This window comes from Meleagris gallopavo, chromosome 2 (genome assembly GCF_000146605.3).
Source record: "Meleagris gallopavo isolate NT-WF06-2002-E0010 breed Aviagen turkey brand Nicholas breeding stock chromosome 2, Turkey_5.1, whole genome shotgun sequence".
Taxonomy (NCBI): Eukaryota; Metazoa; Chordata; class Aves; order Galliformes; family Phasianidae; genus Meleagris; species Meleagris gallopavo.
The window spans coordinates 16,682,200-16,693,863 of record NC_015012.2 but is presented as its reverse complement, the minus strand read 5'-3'; the positions used below and the strand labels follow the sequence as shown (position 1 = coordinate 16,693,863).

The window sequence follows — 11,664 nt, the reverse complement described above, 5'->3', positions numbered from 1 at the left end:
ACACAACTTTATCCACTTAAATTCATATCCTTTTTGCACTTTTTACTTTGGGAAACCTTTTGGGAAAGAACTTACCCTGTAAGAAAGCACAAGCCTGAAGGCAAGACAGAGGTACATCACAAATTCCTTACCTTTGAGAAAATATTTGATACTTTCAACTAAATAACTTTGATTACCAAATGATTATTCCTGAACTGATAGCTCTACACAATATTTCCACTGGAAATTTGTATTTGGAAAATATGCTGCTCAGTTTTTTTTTCTTAAACATATCCCTTAAAAGCTAAGGTTAACACAGGTTGTATGCAACTATCAGTTAAGGCTTAAGTACAGAAAGACAATCTTTAATTAATTGGAGGGGGGGAGGGGGTGAATAGAGAAAGTAATTGAATGTGACCATAATGTAGAACAGCAATGTGTCATATTGGCAACATTTTCAGATGGTCTAATAGAAGCTTTACAGGAAAGCACCCAGAGATAAAGCTTAAGAGGACACAAAAGTTTAATGGTATCACAGTCAAGTAAAAACAAGTAAGTTGTCAAGGACTACAGGAAGTTTCTACATTTAGTTTTAAAAGTAAAAAAGGCAATAAATACATGAGACTTTTTGCAAAAAGAAGAATCTAAAACTACATTGTCTGTTATAGCACATAATATTCTGAATACATAGAATTCCTAAGATGCTACAGCATTTTAGAAGTTATTGCTTACTGGATTGGTCACATGTTTTCCACTGCTCAGATGCACTTCAATTTCACTTCTTCAGCAAATGTTCTGCTTCCAAGAATAAGCATTTGGGTGCTGCGCACGTACTTTTCTAATTTCTCCCATCTGGAAAAAGCCTCGGGACAAAGCTGGTTGTCTGTCTCATGACAACTCCTTCAATGGTGCACTGAAAAGGTTCTTGTACTTAATGCAGAAAAGTGTGAAAGTCTTTTCAGCCATGCTTGGAGAAATCAGAGTGGGTACCTCAACATTTGGCTCGCTTAGACCACAGGCAGAATAATTCCGTTTGCTTGCAAGCATTATTTCAGCTTGTAGAATGCCCTCGTCTATTTGCTAATGTATCAATCCTTCATTTGTTTTCAAAGCACATTCTTCATCGTTTCAAATTACATTGTCATTGAAATAAGTCTCATGATACTGGAACCAACATAGAATGATTTTTTTCTTTGCAAGTCATCCACGATTAGCAAGTACTTCAAGAGTCTGGCATCTCTGTTACTTCATGCCAAGCTTCTTTGTCTAGGCTTAATCCTCGGGTACAGCTGAGGTAAAACAGAAATGGGATTTAAAATTTTAGTGCTTAGAAAGGTTACTTTTTTCTTTTTAAATCTCTTTTTGGTAATACAATTCTAATATAATCTTAAGTAGGAAAAGCATACTTACAGAAAACACTCAGAGCACTAACAAAAGTAAATTCAGCATCCTTGGGCAAGCTTAAGAATTACTAACCTTGTCAATACAAAAGGAAGGCATTGAAAAGCACAGACCAGCTCTGGCCAGGTGGGTGGGCTAGGAGAACTGTGTGGTTTGTAAGTCAAGAGACTTTTTGTGTTCAGCGAGTAATTGGATTTTTTTTGTCTGTTTTATAAAGGGAAATAAAGAGGCACTGAAGTATTTTGTTTTCAGCCCCTTTATGCACATCAGCCTTTACAGACCTACAGCTTTGGGCCATCTGGAAACATCTGGCTGCATAAGGACCACAGAAATGTAAAAGCCACACACTGATTAGCAGATAGTGAGTAGCCACTTAAATTCACCCAGGTGCCTGGCTGTTAATCAGTATCTGCCACCTCACAGCCTTCAGCTATGTTCTGCCATTCACCTGTTCTGAGTACACAAATGGAGGTACAGAGGTGCCCCAGCCTCAGCTATAGCATAATGATGGATGTGACATGACTTGATGCAGTACACAGAAGAGCTGAGTTTTTGGGAAGCTCTTAGACCTCACTTGAAAAGGGCTTTGGAGCAACTCCTACCGTGCAAAGCATGGCTACTGATATACAGAAATAGAAGGATGCACTTCATTCAATTAGGAAGGATGCACCCTCCATGCTCTAAGCTATAACACGTCTACCTTACATACTGCTGTTTTTCAGGTAAAGTTCTTAAAGATACTCTCTTCCCCATTCAGGGGAAGGCTCCAGCTTTCTTCTTACTCTTAATTGAGCACGAAGTTCAATAAGCTAATAATTGATTAATAGAAGACCAGCAAATTCACCCAAAAGATTTGTCTCAGCCTGATAACTGTGATTTCACCCCAGCAGAGATGGAGTCTTCAAAAGATTTTATTTGGTATTAAGCAGTCAGTATTTTGACAGTATCATCCTATTTGCATCCAGTTTTAGAGCTCTTGCTCAGCTTAGTGAGCTACTGAGTCACTAAGAAGGGCAGAATAATTCATCCTTGCTTTTCTTCTGTGCACTCAACTGCAAAAGGATGAAGAAGCTGTGATAAAAGTACAACTTAATATAGTTAACTACCAAACATTTTTATCTAGGCTTAAGAGCTTAGCTTGGATTTCAGCTGCAATATTAAGAGTCCAGGAGTTGTTTTTTGAGAGCAACAAAAAGAATACCCAGGTGGTGATACTAGAGCAACTGAACGGGGTAGTTATTCCAAAGGTTCTGTTGGGATTGTGTTGCATAAAGAAGGAGGAGTAGTCCCTAATCTGAGTTGTAATACCTTGTACTTTTCATACTTCTCACTGCAGAAGCACAGGTGTTCCTCTATTTTTGGACACCTGTGCTCAAGGCTGTGTGCAAGTTCATGAAAAAGCTACACATACCCAGTTCACCATGTGGCAGGGAGAAAAAAAGATTTTATTGCACAGGGCTGAGGCTACTCTCAGTTTAAAAGTGTTTACATTTGTAGAGGAAAAACTGAGCAGAAATTTTCCTTTATGCAGTACTTTACATTACCTTGGGGTAGGTGTGACCTGACAGTGATATAGAAATGAAAACTAATTTTGCATTAGATAAAGTAGCTCTTAAAGTCTAGCAGCTTAGGAATATACACACTATCTGCATGAGGAAGGAAGATCAGCCTCTTTCAGCATCATACATCAATCAGCTAAAATTCACAGCAGTTAATCTTTAGCATCAGCTGAAGCTCTCATTCCTGCAGCAGGGAGCTGGATGTGTAGATAAAAGCTTAACAGAATTTTTAATGTGTCCATCTGCTGCAGTTTTCTAGCAAGCAGGCCATGAGAAATACAGTGAAATAGCTGAAAATACCCATTATTTGCAAACAACTGTTTTTGTTAAAAAAAAAAAAGTAGCAGAGAAAGGGATGAATCATTCTTAATCCAAGTGCCTGCTCTGCAAATCTATTGTGCCTGCCCATGTACCACTTCTGAAAAGAGGGGAAGCCCTGTTCACATACTTTTTCCTTTCAGATAACGAGACAAGGTTAGTATTACTATCTGATATGTATAGCAGGGCAGCAATGCCTGTTCTGTGCACCCACTAATATCACCTAGTGGGTATCTAAACAAAGGGTGTGACTTCACTTTCCTATGGAATAAATTGAAAACTTCAACTCCTGCCTTTACACTTTTTAAACCACATGTAACTTAGATGTGTGAGAAGAATGTTGTGAATATTTCACGTAATGTTTTGTATTTTTAAACTGACTCCCAAAAAATAATGAAGACTCACCCCAAGCAGATTGCGGGGAACGTAGCCTTCCTTGTCATTCAGCCGTGCCCACCACCACTCAATCTCATCGTCATCCTCCCGGCGCAGGATTGTCATGCAATCTCCTTCTTTCATTGAGAGCTCATCATCATTCTGAGCCTCATAATCCCACAGTCCATAAATCACTCCTTTGTTCATTATTCCCATTTTCTCCTGGACTCCTGCAATATGAAAAATATACAGCAGCTCAATATAAAAGATACCAAAAAAAGACAGTTGGAAATACTGCTGTGCTCTTGTTGTACAGCAATCCAGGAAAAAATATCTTAATGCTTATCAATCACATGTAGCTCCTTGTTGTCACCAGCCTGCCAAAAGTCAGCTAGGGAACAGGCAGCATTGCAAAGTTGGCCTTTGCACACAGCAGACAGATTTCTTCTTTACATCACATTCAGAGAACATGAGGTAACCGGAATAGAACATGAGTAGAGCACTGGTTGATAAGAGGTAAGATTTTCACATTGGTGTTCACATTTTCCATAAATAAGTAACGAGCAAGAAGCCCCTGTTTGTACTCTTAATTCATCAGTCATCCTCTTTCTGTCATGGGGAGACAGCTACACCTGCTTATGCTGACTACCGCTTTCATCTTACTGCCTGGGTGCCATTTTCTGCCTGTGACACTTCTTTTTTGACCTTTAAAACAAGCCTCCTTTTATACCTATGCCTGGAATACCCGCCTGCTTTCAGTTAAGTCTTCAACCACTCCGATATCTGTTGGAGGGACAAGACAGCAAGGCATAAGCAATGCAGGAAGTTCCTGGAATACACGGAGGATAACTTCCTTCTCCAGGCAACAGGGAAGCCCTCAAGGAGAGGTGCTACATCTCACCAACAAAATGGGGACCATTAGGGAATGTGAAGCTCAAGGGCAGCTTTGGAGGTCTGCTTGGTAGAGTTCCATAAGATAAATCCCTGAAGGGAAGAAGAGCCCAAGAAAGCTGGTCGATATTTAAACGTCACCTCCTGCAAGCTCAGGAGCAATGCATCCCAACAGAGAAAGCTAGGTAAAAACATCAGGAAGTCTGCATGGATAACAAGGACAAACTCAAACACTAGGAGGAAGCCTGTGGAGAGTGGAAGCCTGAGGGAATACAGAGAAACTGTCCAAGCAGACAGATCAGGTAAGGAAAGCTAAATCCCAGAAAGAACTAAATCTGGCTAGAGACATCAAGGGCAACCAGAAAAGCTTCTGTAAATACATAAGGAATAAAAGGAAGACTAGGGAAAATGTGAACCCTCTCTGGAAGGAAACAGGAGACCTGGTTACCCAGGATGGTTGTCATCACCTACCGTATAAGAACTGGGAACACTGTGTGTAGCCTTCCTCCATTTCCTCACACTTGTCTGCAGCTGTCTGCATGTCGCTGTAGGTCATAGCAAATACAGCTGCACCTGACTCCACCAGGAACTTGCACACCTGCACATTATTGCAAGATGCTGCACAGTGCAATGGGGTCCTGTAAGCCAAGAAGATGAGAAAATTATTATTCATAGCAGTGCTTACAGGCTCCTTAGAGTAAATAACCATCATGTGTGACCGCCAACAATCAGTACTATATATCACTAAGGACTTCCTATCCAAAGCACTTAACTCAGGGTGGCAAGAACAATTGTTTTTCACAGTTCAGGGGTTACACCACCAAGAGCTGCTCAAGCCCTAAAGCTGCATATGAATCTCTACTGTTACGTTATGCTTTGCTAATCCATCAACATTTTAGGAATGGTCACCAAGGCAATAAGAAAGCAATAAAAACAAAACAAGGAATAACCCACACTCAGAAACCTCCTGAAATCACAGCCTACTACAAAATTGACAGTGACTTCAAACATGATCTGGTGACAAGTACAGATAATTGGAATAATTGCTGAGGGACAACAAGCATCTTTTTTCCAGTCTTGGGCATTAGACACTTCTGTTACAGATGAAATTAACAGTAAATCATCACCTTCCCATACACTTCTATCAATAAGCTATCTAGCATCCTTTAAGAAGTATTTGCAACTCACTACCTGTTACTTGCCTAGAGTGTAGATTCTAGGCTTTCTACTTGGTCTCATTTTAACATTGTCTGAGTAATGGAAAGAGAACTGAGGAAAGTTTGTGGGGCTACACACTGTTCAGAGCACACTCAGCTGTGGGCCTGCAGACAGCACCACAAGGTACCACTTAAAGAAAGCCTTACCATCCATCACTGTCTGCAGCATTCACATTCACACCAAACTGCACCAGGAACTTCACAATTTCTGTGTGCCCAGCACACACAGCGTTGTGCAGTGCAGTAATCCCTTCATCGTTGGGCATGCTTGGATCTTCAACCTATCCAGTCAGAAAAAGGAACCATTCAGAATCTCTATAATAAGTGTCTGTGTACAGAGACGAGCAATCCTCTTCTGAAATAGGATTTTGAGTCATAATTCTACGGGGGATATCAGCAACAGGAAGAAAGCTACAGCAGTAACTCATCTCACCAGAAGATTCACATATAAGCTTATAGCCTCCATTTAACACCGACAAGCTAAACTGGTTCAAATAAACAGTAAACAGATAACACAGTAAAAGGTTTTATTATAAATTTCAATTTATTTTGCCTATAATTGCCTGACTATAAGCACAATTTATCTGAATACGAGGCAAAAGTACTGTGCAAGAAAATGGGTGATAAATCCTCTCCTGCACATTTACAATTCTGGTGCAAAATACCCAACATGGATTTAACACAGACAAACCAGCCTTCAAGTGGCCATCTCTTGCTAGGACTGCTTTTCATTTTCTCAAGGGGAGATCTCTGTTATGCACTGCTATTTTAGCTTCTCAACCCCATCCAGAAAAGTTGTGACATCCCAGTTTGAAGTGACATCCCAGTTTGATAGTCCTTCTGTCAGAAGGCAGCATTTGAGTTGGACTAGATGACTTCGAGAGTCCTTTCCAACTCAAACAAGTCTATGATTTGTACCTCATAAATGATTCTCTGCACGAGGTCAAACTCCCCCTCCAATGATGAATCCAGAAGCAGTGCAAGAGGATTGAACTTCACTCTCATTCCATGAGCAATTCTGTCAGAGCCGGCCTTACGCAAGTTTGTCCGCTTCCCCTGTGAGAAGGTAGCACAGTTACAGGACATTTTTACTGGAAGAACAAGAATACAAAGTCATGCACTTGAGAACAACAGCAGAAATAAACAATTAAGGCAGTGTTTAATGTGAAATAGGTTATTTTCTACCACTTCTACCACATAATGAACACAGCAGGTTATAACAGATCTCTGCCTTTATTCCAGGCAAGGCTCCTATATTCAACTCGAATGACACCTCGATCAAAACTCCTCAAAATCTCAAAACTTTCAGATCCCTAAAAATCAGGGAAAAAAAAATTTGTTTTCAGATTATTTTAGCATTAACTCTCAGGGCTGTTATACAAAACAAGAAACTTGAAAGACTGTATGAAGTAACAAAGTTGCTTTGGGCTTTGTTATGTTTTTTTAAGTTGAGATGCTAAGTTAAACAAATTAACAGGAACAGAAACGGTTAAGGAAAATGATTCTGGTAAGACTGTAGAACCAAATGTAGAAGAGCTTTAGATGCTCCCAGTGATACTGGAAAGCAAGTATTTCTATAGCTTAATTTGTACTCTTACTTGTAGAGAATATGCATACATTAGATCAGCGTTCTCCCCAGCTGGCTGTGCAGCAGCAATAAACACCATTCATAAGGCTATGCAAATTTCCAACAGATGTCCAAGCAAAGATGAATAGAAATGACTCATGTTTTGCAAGAGCAAACATGTGAAGATGAAAGTTTTATAAGAAGAGATTCCCAGAAAATACTCTCTTGCCCGCTGACTTACACACATATCAAAAGCACAGGCTTTTTAAAGAAAGACCTAGTCAGCACAAACCAGATCTTAAATATGAAGTTGGGAAATTGGGCTGGTTTCTTCTCATCATAGCAGAATTATTACAAAGCCAACCAGAACAGAGTTTGTACAAATTAGGAAATCCTACTGTTCAAGTTTCCTCATTAAAGGGAGGAAGGACACAGTCTCAAAAGCACGAAAACTTGCAATAACTATTCCAAGGCTAAAAAAAAAAAAAAGCATGCTAAAGCTTTTAACTCCTCAGCATTGAAGTGATGGAGGAATAAAATGCTTTCATCTATATGGTTATTAAAATTCTATTCATTATAAATTTGAAAGAAACTTAGAGGAATCAAAAGTGTTAAAAATTTCTTTCTAGAACAGTGAGAACACCATACTATACAAACAAACATATTTCCCAAATAAACGAGACTGTAAAATGCTGCCTTAACCTTAGCCCAAAGGGGTTCCATTTGACTTGAGAACTAACTGATGTCAAATTAAAGTTCCTAAATAAATAAATCAGAAAACATTTCAGTAGAGAAAAATGCAAGCAGCTGCCTCAAATGAGTTACTAAAGCAGAAACTAAAGGGTTTGTTTCCCCTCACTTTTCAAGCAACGCACTTACAAACAAATGCAATCCAGGATTAAGGGAATTAGTTTCCATCTCATGTGAGCAAAAGTGGGAAATGTTCTGAAATATGTATTGCCTCAAAAACAGCTTAATTTCTTTAAAAAGGAAGTATAGTTTGGACATAACAAGCAGACTTCTATAAGGAATATTTTAGAAAGCTCAGAAGAGTTCTATTTGTGTATCAAACTCCATTTAAATTTCACCATGTCATTCATTTCAGAGATTACAGAGGCTCTTCATTACTGTCATTAAAAACTGATACCCCACACGGATACTTTTAGCCTGTTTGCACAACAGTTCTCCTACATCCACTTAATTTCTACAGTAGGAAAGACAGGATTTACAGCAGAACTTAGGGTGACTTACAGAGCACTCAAGTTATAGGCTAGCCAGTACTCACAGGAGGTAAGGAGAACTGCCCTGTAACTTCAGGAGGCCGCATACTGAGTGAGTCCTCTCCCAAACTCTCTGGCTCCCCTGATGGATATGGAGGTGGTGGATATGGAGGATACTCCTCCATGTATACTTCCAGTGGTAGTGGAGCCTCATGGCTCAGTTCTTCCATTTTTGGCTGCATGGACTCATCACTATCTGATACACCTTCAGGTACCGGGTCTAAAGCAGTGGAGGGAAGAACAGCTTCGCTCTCATCTGCTGGTATGTTTTCTGCTTCCTCAGCAATAGTTGGTTCAGGCATAGAAGAAACAGTTTCTTTCTCTGATTCTGCACTTGCGTAAGGATTTGGGATTTCCACTGGGCTTTCAGGACTGACAGCTGATGCCGTCTGTTTTGAGGGATGCGATGGAGCCGAGATAGTCTCCATAGCAGCCAGAGTTGTCCTCTGATACAGCAGCTTTTGAATATTGGGGCCGTTAGGTCCCTCTGGCTCAGTAATGGAGCTACGTTTCTTCAGTGGTCTGGGTGCGTTGGACAGCTTCTTCCGTAGTGCTTCCAAATCGGCATCACTCTGGTTGCGGTACGGATTGGACAGAAAAGGCAGCAACTTGGTTGGCTGAGGGGACGGGGGATTCGTTCTGTTTCGTGACTTTCATGAGCAGAGGCTGTTGTTTCCATCTCCGGCTCTGGACTGCCTGGCTTGCCTTGCAGGTTTGAGTAGATGTTCTCTGTCTGTGGCAGCTGATTCTGTACACCTGCTCCCGCCATCACAGGCTTGCCATACACTAGAGAGAGTCAGAGAATGGTAGGGAAGAAACAACTGAAAACTGATTGATAAGCCTATCAAGAACATGCAACTCCATTCACCTGCCTAAGGCAGAGAAGCACAACAATCGAATCAACGAAACAGAATTCAACTGTTAACCAGGTTTACTGTCATCATTAACTTAGAGATGGAAGACAGGTACTTTGTACTCTTCGATAATGTTTATTTACAACATGCAAGATCCACCTGAGATTCTTGCAGCTGCACTAACCTGCTGAATTGCCCCCCAAGAACAGCTTTGTATCCACTACCCACAGATTAAGGGGAAAATAGCGCTCTCTGAGGTTTATGAAAACAGAAGAGAGGTAAAGAGCTACAGGCTTACCACTAGGGAAGTGTGGTGCTCTGGTCTGTGCCCTTGTCAAAGCACTTTGCACTGCTTGCTGGAAGTTCTTCCCAGGAGTTTGCTGTTGTGTGTACATACTATAAATTGAACTTGCAGCCACAGTTTGAGGCTTTCGAAATGGAGGCAGTGAGGTCTCTTTGGATGGCTGAGGGGTAAAAGGTCTTACAGCAGCTGCTGGGGGACTCTCCTGTTTGGAGGAGGAAAGAATTTGATCCTGGCTAGAGGAAGGACCCACAGGGGGTACAGAAATCCGCTGTATCTGCTGAGGATGGGAGGGCTGTTGTGCCACTGGTTTTTGTTTGCTTCCCATAGATGCGACAGCCAAAGGCAGCTTCTGTAAGTTTCCATCCAACTTCGGGTCAGAAAGTTGCTGGTGACTGGCTTGACCAAAATAAGGCAAGTTGATCTGTTTTGGTTTAGTGGGGACAGGAGGTGGTACTTTTGTTACGTTTTTATTGGCTGTCTGAAAGGAAAAAAAAAAAAGCACATTAAGAAATCATCTGGGGAGGATCAAAGATCCCCAAAAGACAACACAGCATCTAGCACTTGTACTATCTCTGCAAAACTGTTTACAGCCTTGTTGGAAACATGAAGAAGCTTCTCCAAACATTTTATCATCTTAGTTATACCTAAGGAGACCCTGTTCTCCTTAATTCCTTCTGTGGCAGCTATTTTCAAAATTTCAAGTGATGACTGGGTACAGTAATTACTCTAAAAGTTGCAGAGGACTTATTAGAATCTGTATGGAAAGAAATTGTTTCCAACGTACCACCTGACATTCTCAGTTATTTTATGTTACTTCATACTTACACAATCATATCGTTCCTTTGTTCAAAAACTTAAGTGGGAAATCTTGCTGCAACCAACCACGTGAAGGATGTTGATAAATTGAACAATGGAACAGGTATGTAAATGATTTTAAAAGCCTCTGTACATTCAGTCTTTGGAAGAAAATACCCACATGCACACTAACACAAGTAACACTGCTATTTTGTGTCATAAATCAAAATGTAGAAGAAATGTTTCTCCTTAGAAGTTTTTTCAAAGACAACTTTTCAAAGAGCTTCCTGATAGCAGTTTTTGTAAAGCTGTATAGTAATCTTCATCTGATGGAATGTAGGAAAACTTGGCAAAGTTTGGAGCTGCGCAGCAGTTTGTGTTCCCTGCATACCTGAGCTTCTCGCAAAAGATCTTCGCTGCTCTGGTTCTTCCTTAGCGTACCCAGCCCAGCAGACTGATCCACAGAATCAAACATTGAGAACGGACGTACTTTCTTCTCTTTGTCTCGTAAAAAAGCATCTCCTTCAGCTGCTGTTAAAGAGAAAGTTTTTTTTTTTAGATGGCAACACAAGTGTAGGAGTAAGAATCCTGTTCTGTGCAAAATTCAAGACTGTGTGTACAAGGGATGCTTTTCTGTACCCAACTTTCTTCTGTAAGGACTCTAGGGCATGCTAACTGCAGTCTTGCTAATCAAACAGGAGCATTTCTGAGGCATTAGTATATACTTCACCTCCTGAAATAAGGTATTTACAAAAAAAAAAATCCCTGCAACACTGCACTGCAGCCTGTATGGCAATATTCTTTAACTTTTTGTGCTCTCAATTGTACTATTAAGCGAGGCATTAATGAAAACAGATGTCATTAACTCGAGTCTCCATATTTCAAGATTAGCCAAGCATAAAGAGCCTACCTTGACCTTCACCAGCCACGGTTCCCTTTCCTGAAGTCAAGGCAGATCCTTGACTTAAATGATTGTCTGTATTTAAGCTACTCCACTCAGCAGACGGGGAAGGTTTTGAACTGGGGACCACAGAACCTAGGAGAAAACAAATTAAACAGTTTAATAATAAATATTTTATTTTATTTACTTATTTACTGCAGAGTGGAGTTTCTTGGGGTTTCGT

General features: G+C 40.4%; 1 protein-coding gene across 1 annotated transcript in view; it reads right to left on the bottom strand.

The window, feature by feature from the left end:
• Positions 1 to 478: 478 nt before the first annotated feature.
• The window catches only part of TP53BP2 (tumor protein p53 binding protein 2), a 23,790-nt gene continuing 12,604 nt past the window's right edge, over positions 479 to 11,664 (bottom strand). Inside the window, 10 exon segments of the mRNA XM_010706672.3 lie at positions 479 to 1,268; positions 3,663 to 3,862; positions 4,995 to 5,161; positions 5,888 to 6,021; positions 6,659 to 6,796; positions 8,593 to 9,206; positions 9,209 to 9,373; positions 9,740 to 10,223; positions 10,932 to 11,071; positions 11,451 to 11,576. Of these exon segments, the coding sequence (XP_010704974.1) occupies positions 1,227 to 1,268; positions 3,663 to 3,862; positions 4,995 to 5,161; positions 5,888 to 6,021; positions 6,659 to 6,796; positions 8,593 to 9,206; positions 9,209 to 9,373; positions 9,740 to 10,223; positions 10,932 to 11,071; positions 11,451 to 11,576 (2,210 nt within the window). The 3' untranslated portion in view covers positions 479 to 1,226.